This window comes from Sphaerodactylus townsendi, linkage group LG02 (genome assembly GCF_021028975.2).
Source record: "Sphaerodactylus townsendi isolate TG3544 linkage group LG02, MPM_Stown_v2.3, whole genome shotgun sequence".
Classification (NCBI taxonomy): domain Eukaryota; kingdom Metazoa; phylum Chordata; class Lepidosauria; order Squamata; family Sphaerodactylidae; genus Sphaerodactylus; species Sphaerodactylus townsendi.
This window is the reverse complement of record NC_059426.1, coordinates 21,064,039-21,090,174: the sequence shown is the minus strand read 5'-3', so window position 1 is coordinate 21,090,174 and position 26,136 is coordinate 21,064,039. Positions and strand designations below refer to the sequence as shown.

The following is a 26,136-nucleotide window of genomic DNA, read 5'->3' as shown; positions in this document are numbered from 1 at the left end:
AACATTTTCTACCCCATGCATAATTTTATAGACTTCAATCATATCCCCCCTCAGACGTCTCCTCTCCAAACTAAAGAGTCCCAAACGCTGCAGCCTCTCCTCATAGGGAAGGTGCTCCAGTCCCTCAATCATCCTTGTTGCCCTTCTCTGCACTTTTTCTATCTCCTCAATATCCTTTTTGAGATGCGGCGACCAGAACTGGACACAGTACTCCAAGTGCGGTCGCACCACTGCTTTATATAAGGGCATGACAATCTTTGCAGTTTTATTATCAATTCCTTTCCTAATCATCCCCAGCATAGAGTTTGCCTTTTTCACAGCTGCCATGCATTGAGTTGACATTCCCATGGAACTATCAACTAAGACACCTAAATCCCTTTCCTGGTCTGTGACTGATAGCACTGACCCTTGTAGCTTGTATGTGAAGTTTGGATTTTTTGCCCCTATGTGCATCACTTTGCATTTTGCTACATTGAACTGCATTTGCCATTTCTGAGCCCACTCACCTAATTTATCAAGGTCCGCTTGGAGCTCTTCGCAATCCTTTGTGATTCTCACCACCCTACATAATTTGGTATGATCTGCAAACTTGGCCACCATGCTACCCACCCCTACGTCTAGGTCATTTATGAATAAGTTAAAGAGCACTGGTCCCAAAACGGATCCTTGGGGGACACCACTCCCTACATCTCTCCATTGTGAGAACTTCCCATTTACACCCACTCTTTGCTTCCTGTTTCTTAACCAGTTTTTAATCCATAGGAGGACTTCCCCTCTTATTCCTTGATTGCTGAGTTTTCTCAATAGTCTCTGGTGAGGAACTTTGTCAAAAGCCTTTTGGAAATCCAAGTAGACAATGTACACTGGTTCCCCCTTATCAATGGCTGCCAGAACTTCTTCACTAGTTCCTCGGATTTGCCTCCTAAGAAGCTTGGTTCAGGTGCAGGAATTTTCCTCACCTCCTCTTGGGTGAAGACAGATGTAAAGAATTCATTCAGCTTCTCTGCAATCTCCCTGTCATCTTTTAGCACATCCTTTGTTCCTTTGTCATCTAACGGGCCTACCGCTTCCCTTGCTGGCTTCCTGCTTTTTATGTACTTGAAGAACTGTTTGTTGCTGGTCTTGATGTTCGCAGCCATGCGTTCCTCATAATCCTTTTTTGCCTCCCTTACAGCTAACTTGCTTCTCTTTTGCCACCATTTGTGTTCCCTCTCATATTCTTCATCAGTCAAACTGGACTTCCATTTTCTAAAAGACATTTTCTTTTTTCTGATAATTTCCTCAACCTCTCTTGTTAACCATGGTGGCTTTCTTTTGGACTGGGTGCTGCCTTTTCTAACCTGCGGAACACATTCCAGCTGAGCTTTTATTACTGTGTTTTTAAATAACATATGAGATAGCTGTACTACATGATCCTTGGGTGAGGTTGCCATGCCTGGCCTGGGCAACCAGACAGGAGATGGGGTGGGAGAGGACATGGAGGGGCAGTAGTCAGCAACAGGGTGACATCACTTCCAGGAAAATACAAAAGCTATGTCACATGTCTGTAGGAATTGCAAGAAATTCTATGGTAAAACCATGGAGTTTCTGGCAATTCCTAGAGGGAAAAACTTCTGGGAAAAACTTTGAAGTGAGATCACACCATAACTGGACAAGTAGTCCATCTAGTCCACCATCCTGTGTCACACAGTGGCTAACAAGTAGTTTGATATCCTCTTACCTGCCTATTAAGCATATTTTAAATGTTTTGTTGTTGCCAGACCTTGGAATGAGCAACTGTTAGATGAAGCTTGCAGAAGAGTACTCACGGAAATGTGTCTTCCAAGCTCAGCTCCCGGCGGCAAAGTAGAGTACAGAAGAACTCTCATTGTTAGTTTCCTGTTTAAATTCTACCTGGAAGTCTTGCAGTCACTGAAAATGATGGTAATATCCTTCTCTGTAAATTTATATGTTTTTAAAAATATTTTATAAGCACCATAATCCACAAACTTTATGCAGTCCAAAGTGTTTGGATTGAAGGTGGTTTATTTGTTTACTTACTTGTGTGGGCCTTTCTGAGCAGCTGTTAGGCAACACCTAAAGAGGAATATAAAGTAAGCCTGAAATAAAAATGATAGAGTAGCAAGACAAAAATCAGTAACTAACTTGGGGTCCCAACATTGTGCCCATGGGCACCATAGCACACCACAAACATTTTTCCTGGTGCCAGCCAAGAGTTTTTTATAAGCTGGGCAGGGCCAGATAGGGCTTTTGTCCAGTTCTGCTTCTGATTGGGCATTGATTTGATTGGCTGTGCAGATTTTAAAAACACTGTTTTTTGCAGCAGCTGCCAATGCAGTACAAGGAACTTCATTTAGTGACAGAAGGTGAGCTGGAACAGCCATTTTCTGGCTGGCTCTGCCTTTTTCAACAGCCATTCTGTGGCAGTACCCTCCAACCTGTGCCGGAATTCCAAAGGTTTCTGCGGACTCAAAAAGGTTGGGGTCCCTTGAACAAATTGAAACCAACATAGCAGTTTAAAACATAGGAGTTGGCAACAGAAGAAGAAAAAGAAGAAGAGTTTGGATTTATATCCCCCCTTTCTCTCCTGCAGGAGACTCAAAGGGGCTTACAATCTCCTTGCCCTTCCCCCCTCACAACAAACACCCTGTGAGGTGGGTGGGGCTGAGAGAGCTCTGAGAAATTGTGACTAGCCCAAGGTCACCCAGCTGGTGTGTGTGGGAGTGCACAGGCTAATCTGAATTCCCCAGATAAGCCTCCACAGCTCAGATGGCAGAGCTGGGAATCAAACCCGGTTCCTCCAGATTAGATACACGAGCTCTTAACCTCCTACGCCACTGCTGCTCTCTCCACGAGGCAGATGAATCCCATTTGGGATGGCGTTCCACAATGAAGGTGCTCCATGGAGAACGCCCTGTTCCATGTCCTCTTCATCCTGCCCCTCAGTAAAGCAAGGGCCTTAGTAGCACTGATTGGAAATTATTCCTTTGCAGCCAAGACAATATTTGCTGGTGGACCCTAAGGCCAAATTCATCCGAGCCACTTAAAATGATTTTCAGCTCTTTGGCCTTTATTGGTGTACATATATGAAAAACAAAAAGTCAGTTTTAGATGCATAACTACTGTGTTTCTGTTGTGTGAAGAGCAGAAAGGCATTTGTAAATGTTCCCTGGTGTCCGAACCAGCTGATCAGCATGCAGGAAGATTGGTTAATAATTGCATTTCAGCTTTCTTGCTATCTGTGCTTCCCACATGACCTCTGTCTAATAAATGTAGTGAAGCATAAGCATTTGTGAATCAGACCACACTTTCTCATCAGATATATGAAGAGTATAGAATTTATGACATTTAAAAAAATGCAATGAAGCAATTTATTTTAAAGAACAGGCAGGTTAAAATATCTGATCAAACAGGTGGTATTTTTGTAGAGAAAGATTAATATTATGTCAGGCTTTTAGCATGCTAAATATTTATACAACATGGCAGAATGATTAAGGTGTTGGACTAGGATCTGGGGAACCTGGGTCCAAATTTCACTGTGACAAGGAAACTTGCTGTGTGAACTTGGGCCTGTCACACACTCTTAACCTCAACCACAGCAGTGTATTTGGATGAGAACTCCAAGAAACACCAGTGGCATGATGTGGAGGCAGGCAATGGCAAACCACCACTGAACGTATCTTGCCTTGAAAACCCCACCGGGGTCACTGTAAGTTGGCTGCGATTTGATGACGCTTTACACACACATAAATTTTTTATGTCCTAACCTGAATGGCACAGGCTAGCCCGATCACATCACATCTCAGAAGCTTAGCAGGGTCAATCCTTGTTGGTATTTTGATGGGACACCACCAAAGAAGTCTAGAATTACAAAGTCCAGCAATGATAAACCACTGCACAACGTCTCTTACCTTTAAAACCTTGACAGCCAATGTGGTATAGTGATTAAGAGTAGGTGGACTCTAATCTGGAGAACTGGGTTTAATTCCCTGCTCCTCTGCATGAGCAGCAGACTCTTACTGGGTGAACTGGATTTATTTCCCTGCTCCTCCACATAAAGTCTGCTGGGTGACCTTGGGCTAGTCTCAGTTCCCTCTGAAGTCTCTCATCCCCACCTACCTCACAAGGCATTTGTTGTGGGGAGAAGAAGGGAAAGCCACTTTGAGACTCCTTAGAGAAAGATGGGGTATAAATCCAAATTCTTCTTCACCATGAGTCAACTGCCACTTGATGGCACTTTTTGCCACCACCACCAAACATTTATACATAAAAGATGTACAATGGCTGTGATGGTGCCCTCCAGCAGAACAATGTATGCAATAAAAAAGTGTTTACACATATAGTTTTAAATTATATGGTATTTATTTACTTCATTTATACCCTATTTTTCTTTTCACAGCAACCTATAAGTCGGTTAGCCTGAGAGTATGTAACTGGCACACGGTCATTCAATAAGCTTTCATGGCAGAGTGGGGATTTGAATCTGCATCTCCCAGATGTTAGTCTAGCATTCTAACCTCTGCTTACTGAAATTTCCTCCTTGATAGGGCTGATGTTGTAAAGACTGTAAAGAAAGCATCCACATTGTCCGTTATCTTTAGCAGTTTGGTGGACTTGTATACTGATTTTCAACCTCTAGGAAATGTAGGAGATCAGTGAGTGTGTGTTAATATTCAATTTTGTTTTAATTAAATTGAAATGTTTTCTTTTAAAAGTATGACTAAAATTATCTTCTCTCAGTATCCCACTTGGTATCCTGATATCCCAGATAATTATTTGAGTGCCCTCGAGAGTCTCCACTCCAAAATACCTCAGAGTATGCAGATATACCAGGTGAGTCACATTAATTTACCACTGTCTCACTGCACTTAAGACATTCTCTCCCAGCTACAGTTTCAGGGGGCTCCATGAAAATTCTGAGAATGAAAGTTCTGAGAATGAACATTTGCATATAGACTATTGCACCGGCCCCTTGTGCCCCACGGAGGTTCTGCTCACAAAGCATCTGTTAGGAGGAGAAACATTATGTTGCATTTCTTTTCATCCACTCCAGTCACATTCTTGAGTGTGCACATTAAAAACAAAGCCATTCATGTTGTCATTCATTATTTTAGCCCATTACTTCCATGTACAATGTAAATTCTATGTACAACATATGCACTAGAACTAAAATCCTCATCTCCCCTTTGTTTGGCCCACCAATTTCACTTGGTTGCCCTAATGTAGAGTGGGTTGCCAGGTTCATCCTGCCATTTGCTTGGAATAGCATGGTAAGATTGCCAGAACTATGCTGGGTAAGTCCTGGAGATTTGGGGACGGTGCTTGGGAAGAACAGGGACCTCAGTGGGGTACACTGCCATAGAGTCCATCCTTCAGAACATTCATTTTCTCCGAGGGAACTGATCCCTGAAGTTTGGAGATGAGCTGTAATTCCAGGGGATCCCCAGCTCTCACCTGGAGGCTGGCATTCCTAGATGTAGACCACGTCAGTACATCCAACCAGGTGGAGCTTCATTCCATGTGGGTCACCTTGTTCGACATGGCCAACAAGGTGCCCTAGCAAGATTGTTGTGGGCTGTGCAGTCCACATAGCTGGCTTCCTACCAAGCGCACCTGGGTTGGCTGGAGGTTCAGAAGATACTGCATAGTTGCTTGCCTTTTCCAGGGATTCTTCATGCAGTTGTAAAGTATAGCCCTGCATCAAGAGCAGTTAGTTTTGAGTCCAGTAGCTCCGTAGACAAAGGGAGCTTTGACTCATGAAAGTTCATATCCCAAAAATCTTGTTGATCTGTGTAAGGTGCCCCTTGCTGGCAGTCCCTCTTTTGCCGCCTCCCCCGGCAGCCCTCTGGTGTTCTAGATCTGGGCAAGGGGTCTTGGCCTCAGAAAGGGTGGGAGAGAAGGACATACCTGAGCCTTTCCATCCTGGGTTGGAAGATTCCTCAGCTCTTTCAGGACGCTCTTTCAGGACGCTATTTTCCACTCTGTTCTTGCCCCTTCCACCCTCCTTTAAGGGGGCTGCTCAACCCCCCAACCTCACTTGGTCTAACCACACTCCCTGGGCCATCTCCTAGTCCTTCCCACAGGACCTGACTTGGCTGTACCAGCTGTCCCTCTAAGGCCAGACCCTCCTCCTACCACCCCCCTCACCCCACCTCAGCACCTCTATCAGACACTGATGTCTTGCCTAGAGCAGCAGGTGAGGAGATGGCAGCCATTGCTGGGTGAGTCTTCCTCTTGCCCCCCCCCCTTCTCCGAAGAAACTTGAGACTGGTCTGGCTTGCCCCATCCTTCACTTTCCTGCTGCAGGGAACACCATGGCCATGGACTTCCTCTTCCCGGCTCTGAGCGGCTCATCACCACTTTGTGTTGCCCTAAGTCCCCCTGTCCTCCTTGCAGACCCCAGTGAGTTCAGCTTGAGGGCTGCAATCAGGGGTGGGAGGCAGATGGAAAAAGTTCCAAGCTTCTGCTGGCTCAGTACAGTCTCCAAGGTGCCCCTGGACTTGCATCTACCTGTTCTACTGCAGACCAGCATGGCTACCCTCTGAAACTACCCTGTATCCAGAGCACAGGAAGATCTACAAGTGAATGCTGTGGAAGACCAGTAGTTGTGCAAACTCTGGTCTTGCCTCTAATGTGAAGAGAAAAAAATCATGGACATGGATCCCATGTAAATTTTTTGCTAATAAGAGAGGTGGAGACTTTTACCTCTTTCCCTCCCTCCCTCCCTCCTGCTGCTGCTGCAGGCCCTCAGTATCGTGCTGTTCCTGGCAATTCCCGGGAGCAGTGTTTGGGGCTTCGATAGGAGGGGAGGAACAAAGAAGTTCCATTCTGCTGGTGAAAAATGCCTTCTTTTAGTAAAGATTTACAATGGAATCCAAGCCATACTTCATTGATGGTGTCAAAAGAAAATATAACCAAGCCCTGCCTTCTCTGTACATATTACAGGGGTCTCCTTCAGAAATGTGACAGTGTGGAGGAGGGCAGAGCCACAAAATGGCAGCTGCAAGAGGCAAAGTCAGCCACAAAATGGCTGCCACAGCTTACCTACAGTCACTCTGTCAAGATTGTTGTGCTGTGGTAGCAGCTGCTGCCAACGTAACATTTTTAAAAATCTGACCAGCTAATCAAATCTCCAGGGGCCAATCAAAAACCTTGTTGGGCAGAAGCTTCACTTTCCCCTGCCCACTTTCTGAAAACACTTGGCAGTCACCAGGGCACCCACAGGCACCACACTGGGGACTCCTGACATATTGGAATACAGCTCATCAAATTATGTCTGAAGTTATTTGTGGCTGTACCAAGAGGTGGAAGCTTACAAAGAAAACTATTGGACTGAATCTAGAGGACATCTTGACTTTGTTTTTGTTTTTCTCTTTTGCGGTGATGGAGAAGGATGTGGAGCCAGGGCAACTTGCCCAAGACCCGGTAGGCCGCCCGGTCATGCACCAGTCCGGTCTTAAACACACCACAGGTGAAGCTATTTACTGTGATGACATCCGTGCTGTGGATGAAGAACTCTTCCTGGCTCTAGTGACCAGTTCCAAAGCCCATGCAAAGATTATGTATGTGCTGCAACATATCACTGGGGGTGTCTTTCTAGATGGCTTTGAAAAGTTCAATGGTGTGTGTTTTTAACAGCAGTGAATTGGTAGAAGCAAGGAAATGGAGTTGGGGAGACTCCTGGGGCATGCTCTCTCTTGGTTTTACTACAGTTTCTTCAGGAGGAAGTCCAGAGACAATGGCTTGGATCCAGCAATGTGCAAGCAGATGCATAAACAGACTTGGTGTCGTTCTGCTTGTACATCAGTGGTTCCCAAACATTTCTGGACTTCTGCCTCCTTGACTCCCAGGTCACATCCCTAGTGCCCCCCGCCCCTCATAATCACAGACCTCTTTCTTAGTGTTAGATTTCCTGCAAATTCAAAACAACAGTGAGGAGAGTACTGCTTTTCCTTCAAAAATATTTTGCCTTTCAAAGCAGCAGTGGTCAGGGCTCTTTGCCTTGGCTCCCCAACCCCCTGGCTACACAGTGAGGAGAATGCTGCTGCTGTTCCTTCCAAAAAACTCTCCAGTGGGCAATCAGGAGCCTATTGGATGAAAGCACTAGATGGCCCTGCCCACTTCCTACCTGCTGGGCACCAGAAAATGTGTTGGCGGGCACTATTGCAGACCTTGATGTATAGAATATTGCGGACCTTGATGTATAGAATAATGGATATTTTTTGTAACAGATGTATAAACACATTTTTCTAAAGCTGGCTAGCTTTGCCCAGGGGTCTTCAAACTATGGCCCTCCAGATGTTCATGGACTACAATTCCCATCAGCCCTTGCCAGCATGGCCAAGTGGCAGGGCTGATGGGAATTGTAGTTCATGAACATCTGGGGGGCCATAGTTTGAAGACCCCTGCTATAAGCATTCCTTCCTGCCTCCATCTCAACCAGACATTCCCCAACTCTGCATCTGAACACCTTTTCTCACCCTTGTTCAACATTGTCCATTGCTGCCCCAAAAGCACTTGTAAAACTAGAGTCACTTGTAAAACTAGAGTCAAGTGGGTCGTGTCATTCAGAAAAACCTTGTGATTCAGGTTCAGCCTCTGGCATCTCCAGGTAAAAAGACCAGGTAGGAGGTGATGTGAAAGACCTTGGCCTTAGCCCCTGGGGAACCATTACTGATCAGAGCAGGAAAATGCTGACTTCCATCAACCAATAGTCTGGTTCAGTGTAAGGCAGCTTCATGTGTTCATGTGAATCTTCTCTGCGGATTTCATTGTGCCAAAATCTTGCTATTGTTAACTGCTTTGTGCCTTTTGATTCCTCCGCTCAGATCAATAGATGCTTCAGAAGCCCTCAAGATGCCTGGTGTGGTTGATGTTGTGTCTGTTCAGGATGTTCCTGCCACTAATGAGTTCTATAACTACGATGTCCCAGATATTATATTTGCCAGAGAACAGGTATGCTGTGCATGATCAGAGCTAATGTGGTGTGGTGCCGCTAGAGTGTTGATCTGGGATCTAGCTTGACATTCAGGGCTTGAGGCACTGGCTGCCCTGGTTTTTTTCTGTTTCATTTTCATCACAACCCTGTTTGTGCGGAAGTGCCAAAGAGATATAGTAAGAGAGGTAGTTTGTCACCTGCAAGGTAGAACCATGTCCTCCTTGGTTCATGAAAACACAGCTGGGATAAGCAAGAGGTATGCAATGTTTAAAACTAGTTTCTGCAATTAGGCTTATGCCAGAACACTGATAGTCATTCTCGTTATCGCATCAGCCAGCCATGCAGATGCCACTATTTGGTGTGTGTGCCACCGCATAACCTGCATGCCACTAGTCTGCTACACTGAAAATATGAGTCAGTTCTGAATAGACATGAAGCATATATTGGCAGTGCAATCTCATGCAGATACTCCAGACCAAGCCATTAATTAGCTCACTGATTTGTGCTAATGTAACTCCCTCTCACCTTTTGACCTGGATATCAGGGCTGATGGATTTTTATTCTCATTTGCATCTGACGAAGTGATCTTTGAGTCATGAAATCTTATATCCTCTACAAGAAGACTGCTGGGTGACCTTGGGCCAGTCATAGTTCCCTCAGAACTCTCTCAGTCCACATGGAGGCAGGCAATGGCAAACCACTTCTGAACATCTCTTGCATTAAAAATCCTATGGGATTGCCATAAATCAGCTGTGACTTGATGGCGGTTTTCACCACCACTATTACTACAGGCCTTCTTGTTCTCTAGGCACACCCACCAATTAAAGTAAATCATTCTTGCTGTGTATGAGAAAGACACCCTTGACCAGGATGGCCCAGGCTAATCTGATCTCATCAGATCTCTGCAGCTAAGCAGAGTCAGTCTTGGTTAGTATGGGAGACCACCAAAGAAGTCCAGGTCTGCTATACAGAGTCCAGTAATGGCAAACCACCTCTGTTGCTTTGGAAAAACTATGATGGGGTCCCCAACGTGCTGCCTGTACACACTGTGCAGCCTGCCAATCCTTTTCTTGGTGCCCACCAAGTATTTTTAGAAAGTGGAAGGAGGTTTTTGCCCAGCAAGGCTTCTGATTGGCCACTGGAGATTTGATTGGCTGTGCAGATTTTAGGCTGTCCAGTAATTGCCACTATGACATATGCATCTTCGCTGTGTGAATAAAGGTAAGCTGTTGCAGCCATTGTGTGGCTGGCTTTGCCTCCTGCAGCAGCCATTTTGTGGCAGTGCTCACCATGCTGTGTTAGAGTTCCAAAGATGCCTGTGAGCTCGGAAAGCTTGGGGACCCCTGAATTACAAGGTTGCCATAAGTCAACTACAACTTAATGGCACTTGCCACCATACTACTACAGGCTCACATGGCTACCCATCTGAAACTACTCTGAAAAAGTACCTTGTTGTTAGTAGATGGTTCATCTCCAAGTGTGTATTCATGCAAACTTAAATACAGGAAAAATGAAGCAGTTTTCTGTATTTTGCAGGTGACTTGCGTGGGTCAGATTGTCTGCGCTGTGGTTGCAGATTCAGATATTCATGCTAAACGAGCAGCTGCCAAGGTGAACATTCAGTATGAGCCAAAGGAGCCTGTCATCCTGACCATAGAGGTGAAAACCAGACTGTTCCTTCTTTCTGCTTTTTGTCTGTGTGTCATAACAGTGTCCATTTTGCACCTAGTAAAGCATTATGGGCAACTCAGCAAGTCACAAGGCTATATCAAAATACTTTGTTGTTACACCATTTAAGAAGCAGTCCTAAGCAGGTCTATTCAGCCTATCTTGCCTTTAGGATGAAAGCTTTAGTACCATTGAAGCCAGTGAAACGAAGTGGGTTGAACTCTGCTGGGTCACCTAGCTAGTCACAGTTCTCTCTGACCTCTCTCAGCCCCACCTGTCTCACAAAGTGTCTGTTGTGGAGAGACAAAAGGAAGAAGCTTGTAAACCACTTTGAGACTCCTTACGGTTGAAAAAAGTGGTGCATAGATTTTCTCGACTATTATGATTTTACTAAATTGTACATTGCGGAATAATTCATTAGTGGAACGTGCTTTAAATATGTATGTTGTATGTGAGTTTAAGTGTGTGGTTTTGCCTGGGAGCTATAGTTTTGAGAATTCATTAGGAACTCTCTGTTAGATATTCCATCCTACCCACTCACAGCATTGCAGTTCATTTGGGGGAAAGAATGAATTTTGAAGCAGTTTATTGTCTATCTGTGGTACAGATGCATATTTTGAGTTTCTGTTTGGTAGAAGCCTGTAGTTGTCACCTGTCCACCCTAGGAGGCGCTGTTCACCACTTCTTTGAATTTTCAAATTTGAGTCTCCAGGACTTCTGCTTACAGAACTTTAACAGAGGAACTGATCTGCTTATTATTGATCAAGTATATCCAACTGCTTAGTTAGCTGGCCTAATTTTATTAAAAACGTATAATAAATAATTGTAATAGTGGGATTCAAGTTTTTGCCTTACTGGAATAACACCTTCCAAAATTTACCCGTGAAGTCCCTTGTTGCTACCCGTGGCAGGCTACCCAGCACTTGGCAGGACAGGCCCTTAGACCCAGCAGCAAAAGTCACCTAAATGGAACAGGCTAGAATCAAAGGCAGCCATTGAATTCTGGCCCAGGGAAGCTCAAAGGGTGTGATGACAATGTGCAGACCTGAGTGGAAGAACAATGGCTCTCTGGGCCCAGGTGTTATAGGGGAGAGCAGAGAGCAGACAAGAAGAAGGTGGAGCTTAATTTAAGTTGTGAGCTTGGACTATAAAAAAAATAGAAGGGGAATAGAGAGGAGGTATCTGGCAGGGGAAGAAAGCAAAAGTAGGAGTCAGATTGCAGCATTGTGGTTCTGCTCCTATGTAGCACAGTGTGACCCTAAAGTGGGTCTTTATTGATAAATAAAGTAACTGGCATAAAGAAAAAGTGACTAGACTTGTGATCTCAAGACCCCAGAGACTCCAGGGTGATGCTTTCCTATACCTACAGGGCACTACACTATCACAACATCTCTCGTTATAGATCTCTGTAGAGTAAATCCAAATCCCAAAAAATTACCAATAAAAGCCAGGTATATTTGGAATACATTTGGCTTTTTCAGCCCCCGCCCCAGCAGAGGGGATGGGGAGAGAGATAACTCCAAGCCATGCTGAGCAAGCTGAGTGCAGCATGGAGTTCTCTCCTTCTCAGAGCTATGATGGAAAAGGCCCGGGCTGTAGTCAATGCCAGATGGGCCACCTTGAGTGGTGGGATAGCCGACAGATTGGCTCCACTTTTGTTGAGTGGAAAAGAGACGCTTTACTCTCTGTCTGTTCACATGTTATGTCAAGCGGAACAAAAGTTACATATTATATCAGAAGCTTTAAGCTGTGTTTCTATATATATTGTTGAAGGCTTTCATGGCCAGATTCAACTGGTTCTGGTGGGTTTTCTGGGCTGTGTGGCCGTGGCCTGGTAGATCTAGTTCTTAACGTTTCACCTGCATCTGTGGCTGGCATCTTCAGAGGTGTATCACAGCAGAAAGTCTGTTACACACTGTATCCAGAGAGAAGGAAATGTTTGGGGTATATATTGTCCATGTCCCAGGGTGGGGAACCAATCAGTAAGATCCACCAGACCACAGCCACACAGCCCGGAAAACCCAGAACTGTGTATCTATAATTCTTATTAATTCTTAGATGAATAGAAATTGATTTGGGAACTGAGGAGAATCCTGTAAGAAGTCACTTTTGAACTCAGCAGCATTATGTCAATTTGGAACAGTAATGTGCGTTGAGTCAGTTAGCATTCATATACTACAGGAATGTGGTTATTTTTATTTGTGTGACTATGGCTGTTTCTACACTAGTAATCTAAGATGTTTTTAAAATGTTTCAGATCCCTCTGGATAACATGATTTTTGTTCACACTGCCTTGAAACGATTTCTGGCCACTATTTCCCCAGTGTGTGGACAAATCTGTGCTTCTGTGCTTCATAGCCTCTTGCTGCATTTCTCTGTGGTCGATGCTGAGAAGATTAAGCCCCGCAAAATCTCAAAAACGCTCTGAAATGCTCCAAAAACAGGGCAAGGGGTTTCTGCAGGCAAGGAGTGAACTGACAAAAATGGAATCTTAAAGAGACAGCACAGCCAAATTAATCCTTTTTAAAAATGTTTCAGCCAAAAGAATCACTAGAAAAGAGGATGCGTTTAAAATGTTTTGAGGCTGCAAATACATTCTGGGGGGAAAACAATGCAGAACTCCTTGGAGGAAACATTCTGTTTCTGACCCTAAAACATTTTAAAGTGTCTGTGCAGAAAGGACCTATAATTGATTACTTGTTGGCTTGGTTTTGAAGATACACTTCCCCTCTGCATCAAAACAATGAGAGCGTGGTTGGATCTGCTTGTTTGTTTTGCATGTGTTTAGTTTTCTTTTTAAAATTATTTGATCTGAAGTTTCCTGCTTCCGTATATTTAGCATGTTTTTGAAGGAAGGGACCATGCAGAGAATTAAAACAAGATGTGTTTGTCTTCTGCTACTAAAGGAAGCGATAGAGCACAACTCATTCTTTGAACCAGTAAGAAAACTGGAACACGGGGATGTAGACAACGCCTTTAAAACTGTCGACCACATACTGGAAGGTAAATTCAGCCTGTTCGGTTGAAAGCTGAGATTTGTACCTCTGCTCACATGCTACTCTCCGGGTCACTACAGCTCAATAATTCACTTCCCAATTGAGAGGCCTTTGGTCTTGTGAATATGGTTAATGCGCAGTACAGTGTGGGAAATACCCATTTAAATTTGAGTTACAGTCTCTAGGAATGTCAATCAAAAGGGCAGTCTTGTGATATTGTTTGAGTTAAGTGTCCAAAGAGTATCATAGACATGCTTTTTTGATTTCTGTGTACAGACCCACCTTTCAAGGTGCCCATCTTTAGTTCCCCTTCACAGTTTTTGAATCATTGAAAGATGTAGTTAGTGTTGCCATTATAGTTGCTATTATAGTTGATCTACAGGCAACCAAGGTTAGTTCCCCAGGAGAAAATGGCTTTTTTGGAGGGTGGACTTCATGGCATTATATCCCGCTGAGGACCCTCCACTCCCCAAACCCCACCCTCCCCAGGCTCCACCCTCAAAATCTCCAGATGTTTCCAGATCCAGAGCTGATGTAGTATCAACAGTTGTCTTTTGCTGCTGACATCTCAGTTCTAGGAGAAGCTGGGCTTGGTATTTGCAAGATTCCACAAATTAACCTTTGAATTCATTTGTAAAACTCCCAGGATAGGATGATGACATGTTATTAGGCAGATGTGAGATTATAATTTTAGTTATTTATAAAAGAGAGAATGAATATATTTTAGGAATCAGTTCTGTAGCAGGATCTGAGCTGGGCTAAATGAATTGCAGAGAATTAATGTGGCATTTTCTATTGACTGGAACTGAATGGCTGGCAATTTTCTATTTTGTTCAAGAAATCCTGCATTATGCCTTGTTCCTTGGCCTAAACCACTCCTGTCCCGGTCACATTTAGTACAATCACATCCATGTTTTTTCACACACCTCATGGAAAGAAATATGAATTGCATCTGCATTCAGCCTAAATTAGACACTGCAATAATAACAAATCAGTCCTTTTTTCTTTCAATTGCAGTTTTATTCATATTGTTTTACTGTGTTTTTATGATAATTTTATTTATATTGTAACTCTCCTTGAGTTCCACAAGAAAGAAAGACGGCTAGTAATTGAGAGAAATAAATCAAGAAGAAATAAATCAACTTCCTAATACTGATAGCTCAGTAATTTGTGTAGTATATGGTAGGACGAATGTTGACTCTCGGGCCTTATGTCTGATGGCCTAGGACACCATTGGTCCTTGATGCTTAGAGGTGCCACTTCTGGATTGGGAAATTCTTGGAAATTTTGGGGTGGAGCCTGAGGAGAGCAGGTTTTGGTGAGAGGAGGAACCTCAGTGGGGTATAATGCCACAGAGTCCATCCTCCAAAGCAGCCATTTTCTCCAGCAGAACTTATCTTTGTTGTCTGCAGATCAGTTATAATTCCAGGAGACCTCTAGGCTCCATTTGGTGATTGACAGCCCTATCAATGCTTGCTTCATTCTCTGTTCCAACAATATAAACCTCCCTGCTGTGCCCTTGTTAAAAATTTCCCTAATATTCCTGCACCTTTTATAGACCATTCTCCTTCCCATTGTGTATGGTTGAGTTTTGTTGCATCTTCAATCTGGCCATCTTTTGAATTCAAAAGAAGTAAACTTCAGGATTATTTTACTTTCACCCACCAGACCAGGATTCAGAAAGGAGTCTGCTAAGTCCCATTTTAGGATTGCAGAATTCATAGCCTTTCATCCACCAGGCCAGGCCTTGCTGATCCTTCTCAAGACAGGCTGACGATCTCATTCAGCTAGAGCAGAGGTGTCCAACTCTGGCGCTTCAGATGTTCATGGACTACAATTCCCATCAGCCCTTGCTGGCTTGGAGCTGATGGGAATTGTAGTCCATGAACATCTGAAGTGTCAGAGTTGGACACCCCTGAGCTAGAGCCTCCACATTTCTTCACAGCTTCCCACAGGTGCCCCTCCACAGGTTTTCTGCTGTGTTTCCCCAGTGGGAAAAAACCAAGGCAGTATTACCAACCTGTCCCCATACTTCTCACCTGCCTCCTGAGAAGGCCAGGCTCATCAATTTTGGGAAAATGAACTGAAGACTTTTTCCTCTCTTTTTTGAATAGGTGAGATCCTTATTGGAGGACAGCAGCACTTTTACATGGAAACTCAGAGTATTCTTGCCATTCCAAAAGGGGAAGATAAAGAAATGGATATCTATGCATCAACTCAGCATCCAATGTTTGTACAGGTTAGAGGACAACACCAAAATCATTTTTGGCATATTATAGTGGTCCCTCCCAGTAACATAAGATGATCACTGCTTTGTCATAATCTCTTCCACTAAGTAGGATAATTCATAGCCCCATCCAAAGGTGTGTGTGTGGGGAGGGGTGAATCCACCTATGGGAGTGGTGCAGTGCTGGCGGATTTGCCTTCCCCAGGGCATTTGCCCCGGCAAAGGGGCGATTTTACCAGCATACGTCAGCCACCACCCTACCTGGCCTTGGGACACCGCGCCAAATGCAATTCCAGCATTCCAGTGTCTTTGCCTCTGCCAAGCATAGCGGAGCCGGGCTGGAGAAGGAGCCAATGTTAGTCAGGTTCCTCTCAGCCATTAGCCCTGTTACGTCAACGGCCTGGGCTTTATGGTGGTGTAAGTCTGTTAAGTCCAGCAAAATGGTGGCATAAGTCTATTAAGTCCGATGGAGGCTTCTCGGCGGCAGGGAGGCATTTTTGCTTCTTGAGCCACCCCATACCACCAGGAAGCCTCTATGGGAGCAGTGGGGAGGTGTGGCCACAGTGCCATAGCTGGCTGCCTGGTCCCTTGGATGGTGGGGCTGTGAATGAAGTTAGAACATCAATATTATGAGCTGATCTGTCATTCTGGAATATCCTCTACATGGAGACTTGCTAAATACTGAGTCTGAACATCTTTCGGAAACATTAGAGCCTATTCATTGATAGTTCGGGGGTTAATCGGGTGGTTCATCAGATTTGGAAAGATTTCTCCATTGGGGTTGTGTGATTGGTTTGAAGCGCCATGTTTAATTGTGATCTCAGCCATGAACTTGTATTCTTAGGCAAATCCAAGTTCTTACACACACACACTGAATAATTCACATCCAATCCACCTTCAATGCACTTCAACAATTTCTTGCAAGTAGATGTTGCCAGTTCACACCGTAAAATTCAGTTGCAAAGTGCAATGAAGGCGAATTGGTAGTGTGTGTCATTGTTCTGCCTCACTGGGTTGTTGTACTGTTAATTATATATTTTTATCTTTGTTTTGTGGTTTTATGGGTTTTTTAATTGTCATTTTGATTTAGATTGTATATCACCAAACTGAGGAAAGGTTAGGTATAAATTTTTAAACAAATATATTCAAAACATTTTTAGCAGCTAAGAAAAGCCCTGCATTGTTAAAAATGCAAATAAAATGTGTATAAAGGCTGAGTCTGTGTTCAATCGCTATTTCTAAGAAAATTAGGTTTTAGAAGCCCTCCAAAGTATTTTTGTGAGTCCAAAAATTCTATTTTGTGAGTTTTGTTTTATTGGCCAAAAACGGCATACAATGTCAAAGATATGCCAGCCCTGTAAAATAAATAACTAGTGTTTTGTCTTTTTGCAGGAGTTGGTGGCATCATGCTTAGGTGTCCCAAGAAATCGGATTATGTGCCATGTGAAAAGAATTGGAGGAGCTTTTGGTGGGAAACTGATGAAAACTAGTCACTTGGCTTGTATTACCGCTGTGGCAGCCAACAAGTGAGGATATGTTGATCATGGTTTGGGAATCTGGTGGTGGTTGTTCAACAAGAGAAATGAGAAAATCCTGTCATGGGTTACTGCAGTAGATTGAAGTAGCCGTTAATGTTTTGAACTGAGTAGTTGAAACCCAGCTGACAAATAATTAGAAAACTAAGAACTATCTATCTTTCAATACTTAAATCCTGTAAACATGTTTAATCTAATACCAATTAAGTATAAAAAAAATAGAAGCCCTGAAAGGAAACACCTAAGTTGGAGACATCTAAGATGCTACAGGCATGAATAATGAAAAAGAACTGCTGATTCCCATCTAAATTGCCGCAAGGAGTGCTTTTATCTGGAAAGGGTCCTATCCCTTGATTACCTGTGTGGCAAGCAGAAATTAGACTGCTGAATCTTTTCCAGGATGAAGGATCTGCGATGAGAATGTTGTATGAATGTGTTTCCTCTTGCACAGGTGAAAGGAGCCAGATGGTGTTCGATTAGGATCAGGGTTTAGAATTTGCTTAGATTAGGATCAGGGCTTAGAATTTGCTTTAGCACATGTTTTGTTTGGCTTCTAAACTGACCAACTCAGCCCCACCTACCTCACAAGGTGTCTGTTGGGGGGAAAGGGTGGGAAAAGGAGCTTGTAAGCCACCTTGAGTCCCCTTACAGGAGAGAGAGGTGGGGTATAAATCCAAATTCTTCTTCTTCTAAGAGATTGAAAATGCTTTTAGGAAATTTCCCCAAGCCAAGTACAGTTCTCATCTTCCCCTCCAGTTACGTTTGAAACCTGAGTTTGTCCTAGATATTTTGATGTCTCCAGTGAAATTGTTTTAACAGTTACTCCTCACGCTGAACAAAATGTTAACTCATGAGTTGTAATTAAAGGTGATGCTTTCATGGGTATTAGCACAGTGGTTCTTAAGACAGTATTTACATTTAAACTTTTACTTTCCCTAGATTGCATACATTATCTTTTGATATTTTTTACAAGCTGGAGATCACAAAGAATTGCAGGGACGGGAACAACCTGGAAAACCTCCAAAATCACTTTCCCTCCTGAGTATTCTACAAACTGTTAGTGCCTCCCCTCCCCACGCTTTATTTAACTGAGTCAGCTGCTTTCCACATTCTGTCCTTACAGAGCAGTAATCCTTGATTTCTTGCTCCCAGGCACCATGGCCCTCCTAATGGGGTTCCTGGAACCCATTTGCTTCTTCAACTAAGCAGTATCAGCTTTCCTGTATGTCAGTAGAGTAGGAGGTACTTCAGGAGAACCCAGGAGGCACCACTATGGTATGTGAAGGGAACACTGATCTAGAAACAGCTGCCTCCACCATAGGAAAATACTTAGCTTGTAACCTCCTTTTTTGATTGGCCCCAGCATTGCCCCTGGCAGCCACTTAGCTCTGACGCTGCAGCATCACTGTCAGCACTGTGGTTAAGCTGAGCCACAGGCAGTGTTTGGTTTCAGCCCTCGGGGGCGTCAGGGCACCAGCAGTCATCCTCAGTCTCTTCCTAGTAACACATTGCACTCCAGGCAGGCCTGACTCTCAGCAGGGTTCTCTTGCTCTTCTCCTTCAGTAAAATAAAAACTCTTAAGTAAAAGTTTGGGTAAAAAGATGTGTTTTGACCTTGTGCCTAAAAGGAAGTAAAGTAGCACCAGGCAAACCTCAAAGGGAGGGGATTCCAGAGATGAGGTGCCACCACAAAAAAGATCCTGTCTCTAGTAATCTCCTGCCTCATCCCTGAATGTGACACAGAGGGCAGGGCTTGAGAGGCAGATCTTAACTTGCAGGCTGGAAAGTTTGGGAATAGATGGACACCTTAAAATAGCCGCCTCCACCCTTGCATGTGGTGAAAAAAACCAGCTTTTTGTAAAATAATTGCAGTAGCCGTACATACAACCTTCAACAACCACTTATTCTTACACACACACACACACACACACACACACACACACACACACACACACACACACACACACATGTAATTCCACCTTCAACAACCGCTTACTCCTACATACACACACACAAAAGTATCTTCAAGTCACAGCTGACATATTTCTATTTTCTATTCTACTTCTATTTACATTTATTACCCACCCTTTATAACAGTCTCAGACATATGGGAACAGCATAGGGCTTTCAAAATGAAAGGCATTCAGAGTTTGTAATTGGCTGGCTCCAGGTGGGCTGAGGGAATTCTGAGAGAACTGTGACTAGCCTAAGGTCACCCAGTAGGCTCCATGTATAGGAGCAGGGAAACAAATTCAGTTCATCGGCCCCTCAATGATGCGAGTGGCCTCTACCTGGGCCAGGGCCTTCACTTCCCTGGCCCCTGCCTGGTGAAACGCTCACCCTCCAGCCATCAGGGCCCTGCGGGACCTTGGACAGTTCCGCAGGGCCTGTAAAACAGAGTTGTTCCACCGGGCTTCGGGGGGGGGGAGTCGCTGATTGCCTTCCTCGCCATCCCCCCATATACCATCATCATTGGCTGCCATGCGCTGTGCCTGGTCCCCTCCCAGTGGGATAGGAGATTTCTTCAGGTTTCCATCTAATATTAGGTTTTTCTGGTTTTTTTGATGCTGTATTTAAATTAATTTCATTTTAATTATTAGATTGTGATTATTTTAATTATTTTATCTTCTGTACATCACCCAGAGCCCTTTGGGGGTGGGTGGTATAACAAGTTGAACTAATAAATAAGAGTCCACTGCTCATATGGAGGAGTAGGGAATCAAGCCTAGTTCTCCAGATTAGAATCCTTCTCTTAACCACTACACCACACTAGTTCTTGTACATATCTATACACATACTGGTTTGAGATGACTCTGTTAATAATAAACTTTTTTTCCCTCATAGTCTTTCCTCCAAGCTCTCCATTCTTTGGTTTGATTGTGACATGAGTATTTTGTCAGCACTGTTTGAGGTCACTCATTGCCTAATGGGTTTAGCTTCCATTGCCTAACTAATCACTCCCACTCCCTTTGTTTTTTGTTCCAGGACAGGCCATGCAGTTCGCTGCATTCTGGACAGAGGCACTGATGCATTAGTCTGTGGAGGCCGGCACCCTGCCATTGGCAAATACAAAGTAAGCAATGGGACAAACCCCATGCACTGTGGGTGATTCACAGGAAAAATTAATTGTATTTAAATGTCAACATTCAGTCAGTTCAGAATGGTCTCGTGTAGGCTAGCGCAAGCAGAGCTGGGAGCAGATGAGTTGTTGCTTGCCACAGATGTGAGCTCACTGGATAGCTTTAGGCAGCCGATCCTTTCCCAGAGCCAAACTAGAATATTGAAAGATCACCAGCTTTATTTGTGACTTTATTTCCCACACTTCCCAATGGTCAGTCCCCTGGATCAGAACCCAGTAAACACTCGAATGGTTCAAGGAATTTATTGGCAGACTTCAGAGAACAAGGAAAAAGACAATTCTGGCAAAAAGGTGCCAAGCAATTGACAATAAGATCCCCACATGAGAACAGTACAGCAAAGAGAAACCCAGACTTGAAGACCATTCCAGCAGTAGACTCCCAAGGCCAGACAGTAAGATAGCCAACACCTGCAAAAGCGAAAGCAACTCCACACGACTTCCCCGCACCAGAAGCAGGCCTGACACCAATAAACAGCCGGGCTCAGAGCAGCTAACAGATATAAAAATAAAATATCTGTAACAATGCGACAATTAAATTGAAAGTAGCAATAAAATATCAGTTCTTGATGGCATCATGACAATTCTTTAAATGTTTACTAGAGCGCCCTCCTCATTTATTGCCATCTGCAAACACAAACAATTGACTATCAGATATTCATGGATGCCAGTCTGACCAGGTGGAACACCACTCGGGAAGGAATTCTTGTACAAGGAAGATGGTCCCCACAATTACATAATGGATTTGCTAACATGGGGGTACAGTTTTAGGGAAATACGTTACCAAGGGGAATGTAACTGGAAAAAGGTTGGGAACCACTATAAAGAAGACTAGACGGAGCAACCCAGGTTCTGCACTTATTGTCAGTGCTAGGGTGATAGAAGATCAGTGAGGCAACTTTTCATACTTAGGGAAGTTTCATCCTTAGAGGTTTTCTTCATCCAGAGATTTTAAACTAGGGGTCCTCAACATGGTGCCCATGGGATTATGGTACCCATCAACACCTTTCTTAATGTCCAAGTGTTTTTACAAAGTGGGTGAAACCAGGTGGGGTTTTCCCTTCTCACCATACACTGTCTTTTATTGATAGGAAAAATGCAGCTGTTTGTGTTGGCCCTTTAGAAAAAGTAAAAATCACTTAATGTCTGCATTAGCTCCAACTGAAAGTGACAAATGTTGTGGAAATGCTTTTGAAATGTTGAATGTATCACCCTCTTAAATTGTCCTGATTTGTGTATCACAACCATAAAAAGAGTTTACTTAAAAGTCATTTGACTAGGTTCTGTTCAGGGTTCTTATCCTCTTTTGCTATACAGTTATAACTAAATGAATGATACCAATATAACAGACCTCTAAATATACTGAACTTTTAATCCCATACAGGTCGGCTTCCTGACTAATGGCAGAATTTTAGCTATGGATATCAGTGTGTATGTTAATGGAGGATGTACTCCTGATGATTCCATTCTGGTGGGTATTTCTTTAAGCAGATCTTCTAGTCATCTCAAACATCTTTCTAAGTGAAATCAGGTCAAAAAGAAGCAAGATTTTGTGCATTCTTTTTTGTGGCACTGCCTCAAGACCTGTGCAGATGTATGATGTCAGTTTTAAAATGCTGCATTACTGTTCCTACTCTTCACTGATGCAGTGGAAGAGTATCATGCCTCGGAAGAAACAATTAAAGAAAATAAAGCTCTCAAAATGTTCTCAATGTAGCTGAGGCTATAAGCGGGAATTGGAATGGAGTATCTGCATTTCTTGTTACTGATAGCGAAAGTGTTATCCAATAGATCTCTCTAGAACTTTCAGATATAGCTTGTACGAGTCTCATAAAACGTAAGAGCCATTTAATGCATTTCTTTTGCTAACAAGTCACAGCTGACTAATGGTGACCCTGTGGGGTTTTCAAGGCAAGAGTTCTTCAAAGGTGGTTTGCCTATCACTGTGACACAACCCTGGACTTCCTTGGTGGTCTCCCATCAAAATACTAGCCAGGGCCTACCCTTCTCCACTGTTGAGATCTGCCAAGATTGGGCTAGCCTGGACCATCCAAGTCAAGGCAATAGGTGAATGATGCATAGGGTTACCAACCTCCAGCTGGCACCTGGAGATTTTGTGCTATAACAATTGATCTCCAGACAGTGGCGTATTGACAGAAAATGAAGCTGGGGCAAAAACTGAGTTTTCCACACAATCCCAATAGGGCCTGGGGCAAGAACTGAGTTTTCTTTTGTATTTTTGCTTGCCAAAAAATTAAAGCATTTTTAAATCAATGGCAGATTCCTCATGGGCCAAAAACAGCGGTGTGAAAACAGTGTGAAAATGGTGTAAAAGGGTTTAAAATGGTGTAAAAGGTTTTACACCATTTTCACACTGTTTTCACACCACTGTTTTTGGCCCATGCGGAATCCGCCTTTCATTTTTACAGTGATGCAAAACATTATTTCCTCTTTCTTTTTATCTTAACTTGTCAATATAAGCTGAACAGCTCTAATGCCCATCCATTAATGTTCCCATAATGCAGATTATTGAGATAGTCCTATTAAAAATGGATAATGCATACAACATCCCAAATGTACGAACCTGTGCTCGTGCTTGCAAGACAAACCTGCCATCCAACACAGCTTTCCGTGGATTTGGCTTCCCACAAGGGGGACTGGTTACTGAATCCTGGGTAACACGTGTGGCAGCCAGATGTGGTTTATTACCAGAGCAGGTGAGATGAAAGAGGAAGGATGGAATGCTTATTCTTACAACATGTTCTGAACAAATACAAAAGAGACATATTATTGCCAGTGGGAATTCTGGGAAATGGTATGAGAGTGTGAATCTTGGATATTAGCCCCAGAGCGCCCAGCCCAAAATGACCTGAAGAAAAAAGAACGGGCTTTAGAGAAACTTGTATATCCTTGAATCATCACACACCTCTTGGAAGATTATCCAGTAGTGCTTATCAGGAGCACCTGTAGGGAAGCATTACAATATTAACTGACTCATCCCAGCAGAGGAAATGAACACTTTTCAGCTTCTCCTAATGTTGGTCTTATTAACATGAATGGGTTAATGATCATCAACTGAACTACCAGTTATTAATACACTGATGATTTACTGAATAGGATCAGGAGGGAGAATTGCGAGAATCCTTCTAGGTAGGAACACTGGCCTGTCAGGGTTCCTTATAGCTGAATGCAGTGTGAGCAGTGGACATCTCTATTTTCTGCATTAGCCTCTAGGTGTAGGCATCTGTTGAAAATGCCATGTTATCTGACTCCTAGCCCCTTTTTTTCAAATTAAACCTATATTAACATATTTTGGTGATTGGAATTAAAGTCTGTTTTGGGGATCCTGAGTATTATTGTTCATTTTATTTTTTAAAAAAATTATACTGAATGAATGAATGAATTTTATTATTGCGGTCAAAGATCAGTCCTTAAAAGTTTCTACATCATTTCGTCCATAAAATACCTATATACAGATCTGATGTACCTTCTGCTGTTACAGAAGTACATACAATAAAATATACAGTTACATAAAAATAACCTCAAGATTCAGTTCCTTAGATGGGCAATCCAAAAGTACAGTCATAATATCCATGTACACACTATTATCACATTCCCATCATATCTTAATCTCCCCACTACTAAAACATATGTATCATAAATTTGTCTTAAAATTCCTTTGAATTTAGCTCTTCTTCACTTGTCATAATAGTCTTAAATATATATATATTTATATATGTATCAAAATTCTAGCCCTTAAATTATACTGCTTTTCCGTCTGATCATAGACTTCAAGCAAAAACACAAACATTAAAACATGTGAATAATTAAGAATAACCTTTAAAGTGATAACATATTTCAATAAAAGGACATAAATAAACACCAGAAGCAAGGAGGAGTGCCAATAATGGTTATTTATGTTAGTATTCTTTATATTTTTATGCTGCATCATCTCTTGCATGGTCTCTGGTTAGTTTGCAATAAAATGTTCAACAATAAACATTCAGTAAATATATTTGAACATTGAAATAGCTCCAGCTAGTAAAATACAATTACAATAAGAATTCATGAAACATATAAATAAGCAGATTCCTAAAAAGAAGTCCAGTCAACAATTACCAGATACAGGCAGTAGGAAAAGTATAATTTCTTTGCTGCCCCTCACCTCTGCCTTATAGACCTTTAGATGGGTTCTGTAAAATTACCTTGTAAAGTTGATGGTATAACACCCCCCCCCCCCCCAAAAAAAAATCTCCCCCTGGCAGAGAACACCGATAGAGGAAGATAGAGGAATCCCTGTGGGGGATAGGGTGGGATATAAATCCAATAAATAAATAAATCTCCCTGGAGATGGAGTTCCAAAGTTTGATGCCGCAACTGAGAAAGTCCTTTCTTGAGTTGCCATTCATTTAGCCTCAGATGTCAGGGTCAACCAGAGCACGATCTCCAAAGACATCTGGAGTGAGTGTGGAAGAAGGCAGTCCTTAAGGTATGTTGGCTACAGGCCACCCTGGGATTTAAAGATCAATGTCAGTACTTTGAATTTAATTCAGAAACCAATTGGAAGCCAGTGTAGATGGAAGAAGACTAGAATGATGTGGTCAGTAAAACTCACTCTACTCAGAACTCTGACCCCAGCACTCTATACCAATGGTAGCTTCTTCAAACATAGCCCCACATAGAGCTGATATATGTTTATATAAATGCCACTATAACACTTGTTTTATGACCTGGTAGTATAACAAAATGAATCCCCGGTTTTGCCATTCTTATATATGATATCAGTAGGTCTCTGACCAAATTTTACCAGTATTCCCAGAAAATCTGGGATAGGTATTTTGTAAATATAATGAGAATTTCACAGTTCACTACAATTTATCTTTTGGGCATGCAGTGTTCATTTTAATTCTTTGCTTCCAGGTTAGGGAAATAAATATGTATAAAGAAAATGGACTAACCCCTTACAAACAAGAGCTCAAGCCCCAGAACTTGCTTAGGTGTTGGAATGAATGCATGGAGAAATCTGCATATTACACCAGAAAAGCAGCTGTGGATGAATTCAACAAACAAAATTACTGGAAGAAAAAAGGGATTGCCATTATACCCCTGAAGTTTCCAGTTGGTTTTTGCGTGCGAGTTCTAGGTCAGGTCAGTTTGTTTGAAAATATGCATAAATATCTTTGTGGGAGAGTTGTTAAAACCAAGGCACTGTTTCCCTCAACTGCAAGGAGGAACTGGGAGACACTCTGTGTCCATCGGTGATTTGGATACTCTGCACACTTATTTCTTTTCAGGAAGGAAAATTGAGCAAAATTTGTTTATTTTAGTTACAACATATCCACCTTTCTGCCCAATCAGGGCCAGCAAGACAGCTGAAGCAAGCATATTAAAATATATATAATGAAATCTAAAGGCAGCTAAAGACAGATATATAAAACACACAAACTAAAAGAAAAGTCAGAAAGAAACACCAGACAAGACAAAACAGTTTTTTCACCAACTGAAGAAAGATAGCAATGGAGGGTGACTGGTAAATTTTCCTGGATAGAAAGTTCTATAATTTTGGTACCATGACTGAGAAGGCCCTGTCTCGATTTGCTATCTATCTAGTCCCCAAAGGTGGGGCCACCCAAAACA

The 26,136-nt window shown here is 42.8% G+C and overlaps 1 protein-coding gene across 3 annotated transcripts in view; it reads left to right on the top strand.

Moving 5' to 3' along the window:
- Positions 1 to 26,136, top strand: part of LOC125427118 (aldehyde oxidase 1-like) — an 80,688-nt gene that overhangs the window by 29,753 nt on the left and 24,799 nt on the right. For all 3 annotated transcript variants that reach the window (XR_007243638.1, XR_007243637.1, XM_048486186.1), the window contains exons 15-26: positions 1,761 to 1,923; positions 4,741 to 4,833; positions 7,393 to 7,562; positions 8,829 to 8,955; positions 10,475 to 10,597; positions 13,513 to 13,609; positions 15,717 to 15,841; positions 17,222 to 17,355; positions 20,349 to 20,436; positions 21,884 to 21,970; positions 23,025 to 23,216; positions 25,420 to 25,647. Coding sequence is in view for 1 of the 3 variants with exons in the window: in XM_048486186.1 (XP_048342143.1) it covers positions 1,761 to 1,923; positions 4,741 to 4,833; positions 7,393 to 7,562; positions 8,829 to 8,955; positions 10,475 to 10,597; positions 13,513 to 13,609; positions 15,717 to 15,841; positions 17,222 to 17,355; positions 20,349 to 20,436; positions 21,884 to 21,970; positions 23,025 to 23,216; positions 25,420 to 25,647 (1,627 nt within the window). In the remaining 2 variants the exon portion in view is untranslated. The remainder of the gene's footprint in view (positions 1 to 1,760; positions 1,924 to 4,740; positions 4,834 to 7,392; positions 7,563 to 8,828; positions 8,956 to 10,474; positions 10,598 to 13,512; positions 13,610 to 15,716; positions 15,842 to 17,221; positions 17,356 to 20,348; positions 20,437 to 21,883; positions 21,971 to 23,024; positions 23,217 to 25,419; positions 25,648 to 26,136) is intronic.